Raw genomic sequence first — 18,209 nt, 5'->3', positions numbered from 1 at the left:
GTGTGTGTGTGTGTGTGTGTGTGTTTGAGCACCCTGAATGAAGCTTTTCCTTGCAGCTGTAACTCGCTGCCATCCTGTCCACAAACCTCGGTGGAATTTGGAGTTTGAGTGCTGAGACAGGCAGCGAGCGGGCCTCATAAAGGCCCTCTGTAAAGGGCGAGGGGTCGAGTTAGCTTAGAAACCTGTCTCTCTCTCTCTCTCTCTCTCTCTCTCTCTCTCTCTCTCACTCTCTCCATCTAACCCTGAGGGCCAACATCTTGTCCACGTCTCTCTCCCTTCTCTTCTTCCCTCGCTCTCCATTTCTCTGCCCCGGCCTTGAGGACTCTCTTCAAACTCTTTTCTCTGATTTCACGTCATCTGTCTCCGGCCTGCTGACATGTGGCTACACCTGCTATTAGTGTGCTATGAAATTACTTCCACTGACATATGATTAATTCCTACACCTAATGTCTGCGGTGCAATTAAGCGGTGATTAACGTAATCTTATTAGGACTTCCCACCTAGAATTCACATTTATGATATTAACCAACCTCATTAAGTTTCGCAATCTGTGCTGTGAAGGAAATGAATGAGATTATGAACAGCAGGTATCTGGGTCAAGGCAGCGCATCATGGATCTTCACCCAAAATCATACATGCTAATTTTATATTCAGATAGAAAAGAGCCTCTTGTCTGCAAACTCATTTCAAGTTTGAAGCCAAGAATTTTTGCAACAAGCCTTTTTGGATGTGAATGGAGAAACTAATTCAAGTCAAAAACAGAAAATGCAGCTTTAATAGTTTTTTATTGGAAAAGAAGCAACCCAGAATCTGCTTTAACTACATTTAAATCCAAAAATCCTTCAAGCGGAAACTAGATTTCTCAGAAGTGTTCAACATTGCAGACTGATGAAAACTTACCCATGGTTCCTTATCAGATCAACTCTGACTTCTGACCTTTGACACGCCACAGACGAGCACTGATTTGAGCCAAGATGGCTGCTTCCTTTAACGGTGAGCCTCTGGCCGCAGCGAGGCAAGGGGCCCTCATATTTCGGTCCCTCGAGCTGTCTGCACCTCAGTAATGAAATCACTGACCTTAGTGATGTGACACAATGTCAAACCCTGGTCGCTACTACTGTATGCTCATTATACAGCCGATATCATGAAGACATGCCTTGTTGAACTGCACCTACAGTATGCTGAACTATGTATTAACACATAGCTGGTCCTAAATTCTGGCCCATAGATGCACAATTATAACTAGATACCGGGTGACAGGATGCTGCCTGTTCATTCGAATGGATTTGCTCGCTTGGCACATACGCCAAAAAAGTCTCTTTGGGGCTCACATCACGTTATGCGACCTACTGAATATGCACAGTGGTGTTTCTCCCGCTGGCCCATTGATTGCCCGCTCGGCTTATAGACTTTAAATTGTGATGACGTCATTTTATTTTTTTTTTAATTGCTTTTTTTTGTTTTTCAGCCTAGGAAAGTTTTAGAAATATAAAACCTCTATGCATTAAAAAGCAATAACTGACCTAGTTTCGAGGTGTCCTGTTGACAGTTTTACAGACACATCTTTTACAACGATGGCCTATAGAGATTTTTTTTTCTGCAACACTACAAGTGTCCACCGTAAAAAATAAAATTGGAAGCGAGGCATTTGAGGACACTGTGGGCAAAGCCTGGACCTCTGTCTTTCCGCGAGTTCACTTTTTTGATGAACAAGCTCTAATTTGATGTTTTTCACCCTCTTTATTCACATTAAAGGTACACATCTTAATCATCAAAAAGTACTAAGTAAAAGTACAAAAACTGTTTTCTAACTTTTCAGATTAACTATCAGTTGTGATGTTAAAAATATTAGTGGTTTTGAGTAATTAACAACATATGCATTGGCACTGGAGTAGTATAATAATTCAACTTTATCTTTATCGCACCTCTCATACTAACATGCAGCACAGTTCTTCGCATAGCAAAATTGAAACAACACAGACACAATTTAAAGGATAACATAAACAATTATACATAAGTTTTGCAAGACTCAAAAAAATACAATTAAAAAAATTAAGAAAAGTCAGTAGAATATTTTTTTAAAAAGCAGGAAATAAATAAGGTAAAAGCAGTGATTAAAACTCAAAATTAAGACTGAGATATCTCAAAATTAAAAACCAGATTAAAAAGATTGGTCTTTAATGTATTTTTAAAATACCGAGAGAACTTGCCATGCTAAAAACAAAAACAAAAATGCCCATGTCTAAATGTTCCTTTTTCATTTTAGCATTTTATTTGTTACATGGGACAAACAACAATAAAATACACAATAAAAAACGACAGAGAACAAGTGAAAACTTACCTTACGGAGGATTAGCTTTCATGCAATGTCCTGTACTACATCTCTGACTGAACGTCTCTGTGTGTCCGTGTCAAGGTGGACGACAGTATGAGGATGCTCGTGCGGCTCATGTTGGGACTCTTCGTCCTCAAAGCGGTGGTGGCGAGCCCCAGGTTTTCCCGACAAGCGGAATTGGACACATACGACAGCGCCAATTATGATGTGGATCTAGACAATTTAACCTTGGAGAACCAGGATATGTATGACTATGAAGACGGGCTGACGATTGATGATCCTCAGGTAAGAAACTGCATCGGTCAAAAAAAAACAAGTTTCGCCAAAACATTCACATACCCTGGCCTTTAATCGTACAACTCCAACTGTCATTACAAAGGAAAGCCTAATATAGTATGACATTTTGATTATTATTATTATTATTATCATTATTACAGTTATTTAAATACTTAAACCAATGATTTAGAGATCTAGATCATAATGATTCAGTTTGTATTTGGTCACCTTTAATTGACAGTTCAGGTAAATCAGGCGGATCATGCCAATGTGATTGATATAGAACATTTACTTTTATCAGTGTGCTGGTGTAATATAGTCTATTGTATAAAACACTTGTTTCAACCATTAGAAGTTGGGTGATCGCTGAAAAAAGACTAAAATATTGGTAAATGTTATGTTACATTCGTGCTTTTCATACATATGACATAATTCAGATTACATATATTTGAGCTGGGTTTCTCATCATTTGGAGGAGGGGATGTTGGATGCCGTAACACCTAGGTGAGACAGCGTCCAAGCAGCAGACAGCAGCTGACCACTGTTCAAACCCAACAAATGGGATTTTTTAAAGAGAGTTTGGGAAATGTCCAGCCATTTTTGTTGCTGCCAAACTGGGTATTTCAAGCCAAAAAAAATAGATTTTTCTAACCCTAACCGAGTAGTTTTTGTGCCTAAACATAACAAATTTAAAATTGAAACAAAAAGAAACATAAAGTTTTTATATATTCGCAGTATAAAGCATACCAATGTTACATATCTGTGGTTTTTGGAAACATACAGTGCAACATTTATTCTGGCCACTGGGTTGGGAAAACTTGCAGAGACAGACCAAAAAATATATAAATAATATGACATCTACGTGATATTCAACTCGCATTTTAAAACGTGCTGGCTGACACAATTCTCAGAAGTCCATCTTTTCTTCTGAATAAACAAATCACAACCACTACGGTGTAATATTGTCCAATCTGCTTGTTTTGAACTGAGGTCACCAGGTTTATGGAGCACACAGGCATCCTGCTGATACCAGCGCCGCCAATTTGGAAAATGGACAAACAGCTTTCCAGCTTGTGCTCTGTTGTGGCCAAAATATTTTATTTTATACCTTGGCCAGTGACCATTTAAGTTAGATGGAGCAGAGTCTTCACAGGCCTAAATCTTCCGCATCTGGAGATGTTTTTATTCTTGAAATCAAACAATATTTATGCCCCAATGATGGATATGTTTTCATATACGTGCAAAATAGAAGGAGCGACTGAACATTTAGTTTTTTCCATGATATCATCTTGACCTTACATTCAGTCAAAGACAATATATGTATCAGTAACAGGTAAAAAGGAAAAATAAAAGAAGCACTGATGGAGAATCAAATGTTAAAATGTAGCATGGACAGATCTGTTTGTTGCCTTTTTTCCCTTTGTGTATTCAACGTTGGAATTATATGAACTTTGGTTCTGCACCACAAACGAGTACTTATCTTTATGTGCTCAAACTCAAGGACTGCTGTGCCCTCTGTGACTTAAAGGTCCATGTGTGGGATTTGGGGGGATATCTTGGCAGAGATTAAATATAATATAATAACTATGTTTTTTTTTAGTGTATAATCACCTGAAAATAAGAATCATTGTGCTTTTGTTACCTTAGAATGAGCCAGGGACAAGGCCTTTGTCCATGCAGTCCGCCATGTTGCACTGTCATGTTTCTACAGTAGACACTGGCTCACCATAGTTACCAGTCCCTCTGCGACAAGCTGTGTTGGAAAAACACTGACTTTTTCAACATGAAACTGCTTTATTAAGTGTTTTACCGGCTTTAATCTGGGTCTGTTTGTTTTGGAGAGGACCTCGACGAATAATTCATCTCCAGGTAAAAACCTCCTGAATGTCTAGATCTTGAGTTACTGGAGAAAAAAGGTTAGCACACATTAGCAGGTGCTGAGCGAGCAGCCCGTCTCCAGTGTGCCAAACAGTGCAGGAGAAACATTGATTTGTCATGTGAAACTGCTTTATTCATTGTTTTTACCCGAGAGCAATAAATCTCTGCAGATAATTCGGCTTCAGAAAAAATACCACTGGGACTCACAAGACTTAACTTATTTATTTAAGGCAAACGTGGACGAGAGCACATTTAAGCTAACAAGCCATCTTCAGCATGACAAACCAAAAAGAAAGACAGATAATATTATGATAATACAATAATAATATAATTTACTTTAACCTCCACCGTGCATCTTTTTGATGCTGTCATATATACTTTGCAGTTGTGTGCACTGCTGTTTTTTCTGATAAAATACCTCCTGAACATTGAAGAAATTTTAACCTAGAGATGTTTCCACTGGTTGCAATCTGCAATTATCACCACTAGTTGCCACTAAATCCCCTTAAATCTTAAAAACTGCTCCTTTAATACTTTTCTTATTCTGCTCAAACTTTGCAAAGAAGCAAAGCTCTTAAAAGATGACTGGAGAACAGAAGCAGAAAGGGTTACTTGCTGCATGATGGGTTCCAGAAGTGCCCTTTAAATCAGCTCAAGTTGAGTGTGATGTGGCAAGTCTGCAGGGCACACTGGGATGGTAGGCTTTAGTCGTATTTCATGTTCCCGTTTAAACCTCTTTGTAACACGGAAATTAGGCCAAGGCAATGTCAAGATGGCACGACCATCCACATCTGATGCTCAAAAGCTGTCTTCTGAGCCCGATTTAACTTGAAACTGATGTGGATTACGCTCACACCGCTGCAGTTATTTCAGACCAATCCCACAATCCAACACAGATTTAGCAAATATGACAAGATGTAGTAGAACGAACGATATAAGGCAGTTAATTATTTCCATGCACCACTGCAAAAAGGTACATTTTGCCTTAACAGGATTTAATTCTGTTGTGCAAACTTTTACAGCAGAGTGTGACATGTGACAGTGTTCAGTGTGGGAAAGTTTGCAGGGGAATGGCTTTGATGATGTTTAACAAGCCCGGATATGACACAGCACATTGCATAAGTTTTTGTGGGAGTCTATGAAACTGTACAGTTACAATCTTTTCCATCTTGTTGTTCATACTGCAAAGAAAAAAATGGAAAGTTTTGATTCATAATTGCAGCATTGCATGTTGATATATTTTGTTTTGTCGACGACACAGTTAAAGGTGAGAGGGCAGCTCCTCACATAGTCTGGTTACTTAAGAAGAGCGAGGATTAAATGGATTTTATTCACACACACATCAGATGTCAAGGGAGAAATGAAGCGATGATGAGCTCCATGCCTCTGGAATGCTGACTCTTTAGTTTCCACATCCAGCTCTCTGTCGGTATTTCTCCCTTTTCTCCTCAGGGCTTGTCTCTTTTGAGAGGAGCGAAGGCTCATCTATGATGTTATCCAAGCAAATCGTCCTCAGTCTGCTGCGTTCAAAAGTTTCTGCAGATGCTTTAATCACCCATTTTAGATTCATTTAGGCGTCCTCTCAGTTTCACCAGGACCCTAAATCTGTCTTTTGGCATTTTGAACCAAAGACATACATCAGATATTAAACTCAGAGGTATCTTCTGAAGCTGTCTTTTGTGCTGTGGCAGATTTGGATTGTATTATGGAACATAGTAAGTAGATGTTGTGTAAGTCATATCGTCCCTTGAAAATTTAGGGAATTATTTTCCTGTATTTGTCTTTCTGTGAGCTTAATGAGAAGATTTATACCTCTGTCCGCAATGTCTGGGCATTAAATATAAATCTATAGTTAGCTTAGCTTAGTGTAAAGGCTTGAAACAGGGAAAACGATTAGCCGTTCTCTATCCAAAGCATTGGTGCCAACAAGAGGTGGGTGGCCATGTGGGGCCACGGCCACCCTGATACAATGTTGTCACCTTTAAAGAGTTTCTTAAAGGTGTCAAGTTCTTTCGACTTACAGCATTTTTTTAGGGTAGTGGTTGATTCAAATTTCTGACATCAGGTTTGTACCCACTCAAAGGAAACATCCTCCCACTGAGCAGCAAGGTCCTAAAACTAATTTCGCCATTTCCCACAGTGTGTATTACAGTTCAGGAAGACTAAAGTTCAGTATATCATATGTTGTTTATGTGCAGTAGTGGCTGGATTGGATGTCTACATGGAGCAACAAAGTTGTTTCTTAGCCATCAAAAGATGCCTTAAAACAGTTTATATCAGTATGTCATTCCTTAACTCTAATACTGAAAAGTTTTCAACTAGGCTTTACACTACAACCAAATGACAGGATTCCTGAATTTCAGTTATGGCTTTTAGTTTTGGTGTGAAAAAATAGAGATCTGCACACCAGTGGAGCTCACCTTAAAGGATTTTATTTTGCGAAAATAAGTGACGTTTGGCTCAAAACGTCTGAGGAAGAGCGTTTTGGCTCGAAACGTCACTTATTTTCAAGGAATAAAATCCTTTAAGAGGAGCTCCCCGGTGTGCAGACCTCTATTTTTTCACATTTTGGTTTATTTTGGATCCAGCACCCACTAAAGGATGTGCGTGTCTTTTTTTGAATCTCTTTAGTTTTGGTGTGCCATACTTTAGATTTTCAGTGGACCTATCTGGCCACCTCTATGAAAATTTTCTGGGTACACTACTGGCCCAAAGGTAACAAAATCTGTCAATGAGCACCTCTAAATTTCACTAATTAACAGGATATATCTTGTTTGTTTAATCCGTACAAAAAACAAAGTGTAAAACCAACACGGTGGACAAACAGACTTTGGGAAGTTCCTCTGGCTTGTGCATGGATGTATAAAGAAAACTGGAGGTGGGGCCCAATTCACTCTTATGACAGTTTACCTAGCACGTATAAAATTGCCTGGATTATTGGCATTTCTTCCACACTGTTGGTCCCATAAAATAAGACCACTAGTGACTTCCAACGGCTATCTCCCAGTTTGGGGCTCCGTTAACCTGAATGGGGATAAAATGATTCAACACTTTCCAAATATTATCATAATAAACTAATCAAATCCTAATAGTAAAACAAGTAATTTCACAGGGTTTGTCAGTATTAAAAAATGTATCCACTGATTTACAGACGTCTCTTTCACCATGTAAGTCAATGGGCATTTCCTAAGAGCCTGCGCCCACGTTTTTCTTCACTGTACAGACTTAAGTGTTATCAATCTTCTCATCTAACTATTCGCAAGAAAGCAAACAACTGAATTTCTCAAAGTGTTGAACTAAGGGTTAAGTTAGGTGCGGGTTAGGTTTGGGTTAAAACGTTAGGGTTAGGGTTAAAGGGCAGAGATTTTGTTGGCATTCACTCTAACCAGACGTGACTCAAAATTTTTTCACTGGACTTTATGAATTAACTTGATATTGTGCATGCTGTGCAGTATCTGGAGATGAATCATAAGATAGGTGATCAATACTTTAGCAAATAACTCTGTCATTTTGTTTGTTAAGATGCAGCTGGGGAACCACTATAAGGATTTTTTGTAAAGATTTAGTCTGAGACTTTACTGTGCTGAATGCACCTACTGATTGATACACTATATGCTACAGCAGCAACATAACATTTGGCATCGGCTTGATGCTCACATTCAGCGTCTCTCCCTGTGCATTCTGTATTCCCATGCCGTTTCCAGAGCTTTTTTTTCTTCAGTATTTCGGTTGCCAGCCTTTCGCCTCTTCTTTCCCCTCGGGTGTATATGTTTGCTTTGGGGAAAGGGGGAAATGAAGGAAAAAGCTGCAGCGAGCAAACTCTACGTGCAAGACTTTTCAAAGGCCGACCTTGTTGTATCCCAAACTCTGTCTCTGCCAGGCTTTAAAATGTGACTGGGCAGTTCTTCTTTGCTGCATTTTAAGTTTCTGCATGACCTTTGCTCAGTTACAGTTCTTCTAACTAACTTAAAGCCTTTTGACTTGATTTATTGTGCTGGAAAATGTTCATTTCTGATACCTCTTTGACATCAGGTTACTGTAGCTGAAAGAAGCTGAAAGTATAGATTCTTGCAGCTACCATGTGTGTCTTGGTTCCACAAGGACCATTCCCTTTTTGGAGGGTTGAGTCAGCCGTGTTGGGCGTGAGAGGGTGTCAGGTATTACCTGTGGCAGTGTGTGGAGGTTCATTGCCCTCGTCTGGAGAATGACAGAACTGCACGTTTGATCAAACATGAAACAGCAACTGCAGCAGCTGTATATGCAATTATAATCCCAGATGGATATACCTGAAGCTTTTAATGAAGGAACCACAAAGCACTGTAATTTTTAGTTGGTTTGGCGGAGATTTCTTTTAATTTATTTCCCAACATAAACCTTAAATGCTGCTAAGCCATTGTTTTGAAAGTAATTTGATATTATGAAATGAGGTAGAGAAGTTAGAGTGGTTGTGAGCTTTAGTCCTTGCATGTACCCTCTACATTTTGTCAAAGGCCACAAAACTGAGTACAAACAAGTTGATAACACCATGCAATGTGCTGCAGAAAATATGTAAATTATAAAATGCTATACAATGCAAGTTGGGTTAAAGTTTTTGGAGATTCTCTATAATGTTTTGTTTCAGGTTGGGTTTTTTTATTTCTATTTTTCTGAATCTTCATCACGAATTATGCAAAAATATTGATACCCGATAGACGCAAAAGTATGATTCATACCTAATTCACTTTTATGAAGATACGAGCATCCAACTTTTCTTGTCATTTTACAGTTGTTATTGCTCTTTATTCTTGACAGACATCACTGCCAGTTATTGATTTATTCTTATGGATTTTTTCATTGTAATATTGTGGTTGTTATCAAATATTATCTATCCTTCTAGCCTGTTTGAATATAAATTCAGGGAATTGCTGTAAAGGACCTCAAGGCTCTGTTTTCCCTGAAGAAACAATGGTTAATGATGATGATGATGATGTGCAGACATTAAGCAAGTAGGCCAGCATGTTTGCAGCTGTGAATGTTTCTTTGCAAAACGTCACTGATAGTCCTCTATTGCTCCCTCTAAAGCAATGAGATTAAGAGAGCTCCTTACAGGGTCCATATAAAGTCAAAAAGGAAAGTTACTTTACTTTTGGCACATTAGATGGCACAATTTCTGTCGATTTGTTATGGCAAACACATTTCATATACAGATGTACATTCAGAGAGTGCTAATGGTTGGAGGCAAGTGAAAAAAAAGTTCATCACAGTTATCACTGTGGTCACCAGCAGGCGTCTGCACCACAGAAATGGTTGCATCTGAGTGGTGATTGCTGCCTTTTCTGGATATTTAAATCTGTGCATTTTGCTGTCATCTAGTGGTAGAGATGCTGATTGTCACTATGGCTCTTGCTTTGATCTTTGATCTATGTGGCAGTCGAACCGCGTCACCCTCTCCTGTTGTTGGATTTTCTTTATTCTGTGTTTACCTTTTGACAGTTTTGCATCTGTCACAGTAGAGAGACAAAAAGAAGAACTGGGAAGTGATGATAAACGTTTTGTCTGTGTTAGGTCCATCAATCCGTTCTCTATTTTCTGAATCCAAATGTACTCAACTCACCGGATAACAATGCCAAATTCTACAACTGTAATTCAGGTCTTTTGTTTTCGTTTTTTTACTTAGCACTTAAAATGTCTTGTCCTGCACATCCTTGGCGATTAGACATGTAGACAGAATAGATGAAAGTTGCATAACGGACACGTTTAATACTTTTGCCTGTGATGGACTAAATGGTAAATGGGATATAAAAAGACATTGGTGCTGGTGTTGTGTTATTGTACTTACACAAGCTTTAATTTATTAATGTTTCTGTTGATATGATAGTTGTAACAATAAGATTTGCAGTATTTTTCAGAGTCAGGACTCTGGTTGTTCATTAATGAAATCTGTCATTGCCGTGCTGTTTTGGGCAAATTGCTACTCTCCACACACTCTGTTAAATTACCTGAAAAATATTTGAGTGTGCATCTTGGAGTTAACCAAGCATTGAAATGTCTAGGTTAACTATTTTATTTTGAAAGACCAAAAGGTCTTGGCCTTTACTTTCCGTGTGTCAGGATAAAGGCAGCTTTCATCTTGGAAAATTAGCAATCAGGTTTAGCAAAAAATAATGCCTACATACAGTAAAGTGCTTATTTTGACTAGTTTTGGGTTTTACACAGACTAATACAGACCTTACACTGTGGTTGATGTTTTAATATTTCTTGTAAAATACAGTGTGTTTTTCCGCGACACTTATAGTGCATGCATGTTTGACAGCTAGTGACACCTCAAAACTTATCGTCAATTCATAACCAGTCATGTATACGTGTTTATTAATAAATATGGATTGGCCTTTCAAGCATAGATTCAACGTCCTTCTTTTTTATAGGAAAGTTATGTAAGTTTAATACAATGTTAGAGAAATGTCACTAACCAACGTTGTGTCGTTCTATGAGGGGCAAGACACCCCACTTACTGCCGCAGCCTTGTGCTGGTGTTGGAATAATCTGGGAAAAGAGCTCCAAGTCATGTTTCCTGACTCACCTGATCTATTTTCTTTGATCCTCCTTATCAACATGTTGTATGAGCGCTTCCTCTTTGTAGCATTCATTATGTTTCAACATTACAACTTAAAGTACATGAACACACTGAGGTTGGAAGAATGACAATCCAAGGAGTAAATTAATTCACCATTTTTCTTGGAGGTCTCGTCTCAAATACAATTTAATCACTTCTCATTCACTCAACGTAGCAGGCAGCATAAGAAGTACCCAATGAGTCAGGGATTTAAGTCAAGTTAGGGATTCATGGGCACTTATTGCCCGCCCTGGTACATACCAGACACTTAAAGGAGTCGTTTAATAAGATGTGTTCATTCAGTTTTAACCATCATTATTTTCTGATGCTCAATCTCAATTCAAACTGTCAAAGATTTTTCACTGACTGCTGCTGTCTTTCCCTCAGATAGAGATTGGAACACTGGCCCCACCTGACTACAGCTACCCTGTACCCGAGGCCTCGCTGGAAGAACAAGTAGAAGAAGAGGAGGAGGAGGAAGAAGAGGGAGAAGAGGAAGAGTTGCCCCTAACACCGCAGCTCATCCCTCAGGGTTCAGGGGGATCTGGGGTTCTCATGGGCCCAGACACACAGAAAGGTCTGAAAAAGCACACACCCATAAACATAGAGTCACCTCATATCCAAAGTTCTTTGGGTTTAAGGGAAGGCCTTGCTCTTCTTGGGGCCCGTGGAGCGAGAAAAGCAGCCAAAAAGACGAAAACCATCCTAAACAAAGATAGACTAATCTACTCTCTAAACGTATTGTCTCTAACTTAAACAATCATCTTTTACATGTGCATGTGTTCCATTTAACTCGCTGTTAATGGTTAAATGTGTACTTTTCAACCACTGTGTCCATTTGTCATCGACTACTTAACCCAATCATCACTGTGAGCTCCAAACCAATCAGGTTTTGATCCATTTCATGTGTCTGTTTATTAATACCTAATCTTGTCTCTAACAAGAGGTGGAGCTGCGTCTGACGCCCATTGACATCCTTCATGTGTCCGGGGATTTTGGGGGCTCCGTTGAGTCTGGGGCCTCGGGAGCTTCTGGGGCTTCTGGGTCTGGAGGATCAGGGGACATACTGGTCTCTGGTGGCTCTGGGGGTTCTGGTGATATCATCCTGATCTCTGGAGCCTCTGAGGAGCTCCTCAGCTCTGGGGGATCTGGGGAGTTCTTGTTATCTGGGGATCTCTTGATATCTGGGGATCTCTCGGGATCCGGGGATATTTCTGGAGCCTCCGGGGACATTGGCTCCGGAATTGCTATTGAATTCCCCCTGGGCTCTGGGGACCAGTCTGGTTCTGGGTTCTCTGGAGATCTCTTGATCTCAGGAGCCTCTGGGCTTTCTGGGGACTCTGGTGAGTCCGGTGACTCAGGGATAACATTGATATCTGGAGGTTAGTACAGATGCCACTCTGTGTCTTGGTCTGTGCAGAAATAATCTTATTCTATGTGATTTATGTTGATTCATTGTCTTAATTCCATTTAACTGCATCCTTTTTAAAGTAGTTAAATGTTGATTTTGCTTATAATCTTTGTCCTATTCTGTGCCATTGTATTGTGTTACTCATGATCAATGTTCTCCTAACTTCCTGTCTAATCTAAAATGTGTGAGTGTGATATATTAATGGGTTGACTGATTGTCCATTTCACCCCTCCACCTTCCTAATCTTGTCTCCTAACCTCAACCCTTGGCTCTAACAAGAGGAGGAACTGCCCCTTATTCCCGAGCCTACCCCTAGCGAGGCATCGGGTGCTTCAGGGGAGTTCTCAGGAGCTTCAGGAACCTCAGGGGCCTCTGGAGACTTAGGGTTCTCTGGATCCTCTGGGGCTTCTGGTGTCTCTGGCTCTGGAGACACAGAGGTCCCTGAGGTAACTCTGGTCCCTGACACTGAAGAAGGTCAGTATCTAATCCAGACTTGTGTGAGATATGTTAAAGGCCAAGTAACAAACCAAAGCCCATACCTCACACGTCAAAAAGTATACCAAAAACAAGGTGCCAGTGCCAAAGCTGGGCCAATGAATCTTTTTAGGCTTTTAGCACCCAAGTGTCTATATCCAACAATGCTATTTGCACCCTGGTGTAAATAGCCAATGTGGCAATTTACACTCAAGTGGATATTCCTGAGCGTCCCAGCAACGTTGAAATACGACGTTTCTGTTCACAGTCTGCATTCTTTATCTTTATGCATCCTAAAACTAAGAATAAGTCAACTAAGTTTTAAAATATAAAGCCAATATGAGGCAGGCTTCCATTAACCCTCAAATTGCGCAAATTGAAATTGCAAATATAAAATACGTCTAATGGAAACACATGAGGTGGTATTACAGGTGATTAAAAAAAGGCAAATTTCACAAAACTCCAATGGAAAAAGTTTTTTTGCTTTTATAGGTCACATGATGCTATGGCTATGCGCTTGTTGCTGGCTCCTTTGGGTATGATGCAGCAGGCGCTGCAAGAGGTGTTATTGCATTGCATAACCCCTAAAAGTTGAGCAGATCATCCAGAAGTTTTGATTCCACAATTCCTCTGTAAAATCATGGACTATCACCTCCCAGAAATCCCTCATACGTAACCGCTCCCACGTATAAGGGGCGCCTACGTCACCTTCAATTGGAAATAATGACGGCTAATGCATGGCTGCAATAGAAATAAACCTGCTGATGTTTTGAACATCCATCGCCATGCTTCTTGGAACGTTACCGTGAGAGGAGAAGTTGCCGAACACCTCTCAATGGAAACACAGTCATCTCGCAATTGTGTTTTATCAACATTTCAGAAATATCGCTTAATTTTTGCACAAATCTGTAATGGAAACCCACCTTTTCACTCACACAAGATTTAAACTCAAGTCACCTGTGCGTCAGTCCTGTGCTTAATCTATTTATCCATCATGTTACTCACTCCGTGGACTGTATCCCTCCTTATATTACCTCACCTGACATTTTGCCAGTACATTTTTCCTCATAATTTACCATGGAAGGATCGGTCAAGCAAACACAGGAATCTGACCCAAGAGACCACTGTTTGTGTCTTGTGTGAAATTGAATGTCAGCGTTGAGTTATTTTAGTTATTGTAGTTATTTTTATATGCAGTCCACTGTTGATATTTAGCCTTGAAGCCCACTATTGATAGAACTGAAACCAATTTGAACTGGCTTCCCCAAAAACTGTTTTTTTTTTTTGTTCTTTCCTAACAAGCATATCATTGTGACCCTTCAGCAGCTCACATTTTGTGTTATTAACCACCAAAAAGCCATTTTCATTTAACTCTCATTCATCAGTTAAATGCCATAAACACTTTAGTTAACACTGCTAATATACTGTGTGTGACTTATAACTGCGGCAAACAGTGGCTACTGATTGCCAGACTTTGTGTTCTTCGTCCATGCTGATCTAACCTGTTTCTTTAACACCTAATCTTGTCTCTAACAAGAGGAGGGGCTGCTTCCGACTACACCAGAAACCCCTCAGGAGGGTACTGGCGGTGTAGAAGGGTCAGTGAGCTCTGGCGAACCTGACGAGCCCGATGAGCCTGTGATTGACAGGACAGGTCAGTATTTAATATTCAGAGAGGGGAGTAAGAAATTTCAACAAACCCCAATATCCCCAATCCTGATTTGATAGAACACTGTGGATTTCTAGAGGCTGATTCCATTAACTACCAGCTGTCCTCTGAAGTACTTTGTACCGCTTCCTTTTTATACTTTATTCCCTTCGTCTCCTTCTTCTTATCCATGTGCTCCAGGTATGCCCACTTGCTTGCTGTGCACGTGCCTCGGTGGTTCGGTCTACTGTGACGACTTGAAGCTGGATAGTGTTCCACCTCTTCCCAAAGACACCACTCACTTCTACGCTCGCTACAACAGAATCACCAAGATCAACAAGTCTGACTTCGCAAACATGAGTATGTTTGAATGAAAATGTATAATTATTGGTCCAGAGATATTCGGAGCCAAACAAAAAGTTTTGGTGTTTGATTTTTTTGTTGTTGTTGCTTCCTTCAAGGCAAGCTGAAGAGGATCGACTTAACCGCCAATGAGATAAGGTCCATCGACGACAAAGCATTTATGGGTCTACCTGAGCTGGAGGAGCTGGTGATTCGAGAAAACCATATCTCACAGCTGCCTGCTCTCCCAGAGACCATGAGTCTGATCGATGCCAGCCATAACAACATCGGCACCAAGGGCATTCACAACGAGGCGTTCAAAGTACGTACTGTTACGCACCCAAACCCAACCCAGCTGGCTCCAGATGTCAGTGTGATGTCAGAAGTGTATCTAATGATTGTTTTTTCAATTAGTGGATGAATCTATGACTAAGTTATCGATTATTCTAAAGATTATTAACATTATGATGTAGACGTTGGGTTTTGTTCTCCATATCTTACAACTAAATGTCATTATTTATCATCTAGATGACTTTGGTATGAGACATTAGGAAGACAGTGAATTTTGTTCCCCATACCTTATGACTAAATATTGGTATCCAACGTCAAGATGAAATCAGCATGAGACATTTGGTAGACAATGGATTTTGATACTTAACAACACAACTTCAAACCAACAAAATTATCTGTTGTCAGTAACTGGTTGTTGAGTCTCATTCCCAATATCATCAAAAACACTTTGAGTTGGTAGACAGACCAGACCACCACTACCTTTAATATGAGATTTTTCTTGACAAAATTGTCAAAATGAGCGATTAATTTTGAAATATGATGGATTATCTATCTATCTGTTTTATGTCTAAATGTGGCAAAAGCTTTGACTTTTCAGATTACCATAACATTTAAAATATGTGCCTTAATGTGTTTCCTCAGGCCTGAGCTAATCATAATTTTTATATTCTCTTTTTTTTGTACAGGATATGACGGACCTGCTGTACCTGTACCTAACAGACAACCATATTGACTACATCCCCGTGCCTCTACCAGACAGCCTGCGATCTCTACACCTACAGGTACATCTGCTCTGGCCTCATGTCCTATCACTACACTGGTCAACAGGAAATTGCCCTTTATGGTTTTAATTTGATCCATTGAAAATATATATATAAAAAATAAGGCAACTGAGAGGGAAATCGGGAATAATAAACTGCAGGTGCTGTTCACCACATAGGTGTTTCAACTTTGGTCTGATTAGACCTTTGCTCATGTTGCTCATGTCACCAAACATTGGTGCAACACAGTCAGCACACACACACACACACACACACACACACACACACCAGCAGGCTAATCAGGCCAAGTGATTGATGACACCTGTGTGAGAGGATCATGGGAGTGTGCTCAGCCTTTAAGTAGCTGACTTAGACAGAGAAATCCTTTCTGGTGTTTGCTTGACACAGAAGCTGCACGCTCTCATCACTGAACAGCTCAAGAAACAAAATATATTTATTTATTTCCCCCAAAAAGACACAAATGGGAGTCACCTCTAGCTCATGTGTTAGATTGTATGTCCAATGTAGGGCAAATCATTGGTCGCAGCGTGGTCTGATTCCAGATGGCCCTCTGCTGCGTGCCTCTATGAGCACGCTTTAGCAGCTTTCTTATAAAAACCCTTTAAAGCTTTTAAAAAACACACACTCACAGAAAACACTGAAACCTTATAAAATAGGGTCAGGATTTGTTTTTGCTGACACAGGTTTTCAAACCTATTGATATTGAAGCCCTTCAAAATATACTTTACCTCCTCAGACTTTTGCTTTACTCCATGCACTTTAGAAGTAGATGAATTTCTGCTGGAAATCCCTCAAGAAAAATAAATAAATGTTTCAAATAACAATTGAGAATTAAGACCAGAAGATTCACATTCAGAAATATATCTGATGTACCTATATGCTCTTTTTCACTGGTCCCCAACCTGACGTCCTGACCCCCATGAGGAGTCATCAAAGCTTCAAAGCTTCTGCTTCACAAGAAAAAAGTGGCTGTTTTTTTTTACAGCGACATTGCTGCATTTCTAGGCAGAATTGTGCCCCCAAAAAGGAGCATTTCAAGTCAAAACATGGTCTTTTCCTCATCATAACCAAGTGGTTTTGTGCCACCATCTGCAACATAATAATGTGCAATTGTTACATATCTGATGTGCAGGAATGTACAATGCCAACATTTGGACATTTTAATTTATATAAGAAAACTTTAAAAATCTATACAGTAGGCCCATTTCTCAGCATTTGATTCATTTCTGTGAAGAAAACTAAATGAAATTGTTATTTTTAAGATATAGATATTATATACTATTTAAGATATAGACTTATAAATCTCAGAGGATAAACATAGAGTGAAGACCTGAACAGAAACTACATTCACAGAGCCCTCAGATCTGCTGAACAGCCTCACCTTGCCATTTAAAACAACCAAACAGCTGATAAAAAAGAAAAATGACCAGGTGTCAGGGAAAATAAAACACTCAAGTGGTCAAAAATAGAAGCCTATTAGGTATGATTTATATAAGTATGATCATTGAAATTGAAATAATCTGCTTGGAATTCATCCAAAAGCTAATTTTGCACAAACTTCCTGCAGTTATTGCGTTCACTATTCGGGTTAATTGTAAAGTTTATCAATTGTTCAGTACTGTTATTTTCATATAACAAAGATGGCATTAAAATCCAAAACACATATCACTTATTCAGGGGTCATCAGTTTGTTCAATCCCTTGATTCAGTTTCTCCATTATGATTCATTTTATCAAAGCATATTATGCATGGAGATTTAATTTTGTGTCCTGCTCTATCTCCGGCTGCAGCGTAACAATATTCAAATGATGCACGAGGACACGTTCTGCAACCTGAAAGATTTCAACTACATCAGGAACGCACTGGAGGACATCCGTCTGGACGGCAACCCCATCAACCTCAGCAGGACCCCACAGGCTTACATCTGCCTGCCCCGTATACCCATCGGGGATCTCGTTTAACCACACAGACACATACCTACACTCTTGCACACTGACTCCCACAAATACAACCACATGCACACATCTTTGTACATATTGACACACAAAAGCCACACACGCAGACATGCATACCGTTTATCACAAAACTCTATAAATTACAAACTATCATACATGCTGCTGACATTTACTACGGATCATTAAAACGCTGTGAATGTTTATGTTTCATAAACATCCGCAAAC

General features: G+C 39.6%; 1 protein-coding gene across 1 annotated transcript; it reads left to right on the top strand.

Moving 5' to 3' along the window:
• Positions 1 to 2,434: 2,434 nt before the first annotated feature.
• epyc (epiphycan) lies at positions 2,435 to 18,035 on the top strand. The gene is made up of 9 exons (XM_042511721.1): positions 2,435 to 2,620; positions 11,469 to 11,658; positions 12,026 to 12,463; positions 12,772 to 12,966; positions 14,504 to 14,620; positions 14,816 to 14,974; positions 15,076 to 15,278; positions 15,934 to 16,029; positions 17,820 to 18,035. The coding sequence occupies exons 1-9, from the start codon at positions 2,435 to 2,437 to the stop codon at positions 17,988 to 17,990; spliced, it is 1,755 nt and encodes a 584-aa protein (XP_042367655.1). The 3' UTR covers positions 17,991 to 18,035.
• Positions 18,036 to 18,209: the final 174 nt, after the last annotated feature.

This window comes from Plectropomus leopardus, chromosome 22 (genome assembly GCF_008729295.1).
Source record: "Plectropomus leopardus isolate mb chromosome 22, YSFRI_Pleo_2.0, whole genome shotgun sequence".
NCBI lineage: Eukaryota > Metazoa > Chordata > Actinopteri > Perciformes > Serranidae > Plectropomus > Plectropomus leopardus.
This window is presented reverse-complemented; position numbering and strand designations above follow the sequence as displayed.

Bases quoted from the DNA above. Each gene is read 5' to 3' on its own strand.
- epyc (XM_042511721.1), top strand. From the start codon at position 2,435: ATGCTCGTGCGGCTCATGTTGGGACTCTTCGTCCTCAAAGCGGTGGTG. The intron at 12,464-12,771 runs GTTAGTACAGAT...GGCTCTAACAAG, and splicing joins GATAACATTGATATCTGGAG to AGGAGGAACTGCCCCTTATT. The intron at 12,967-14,503 runs GTCAGTATCTAA...GTCTCTAACAAG, and splicing joins GGTCCCTGACACTGAAGAAG to AGGAGGGGCTGCTTCCGACT.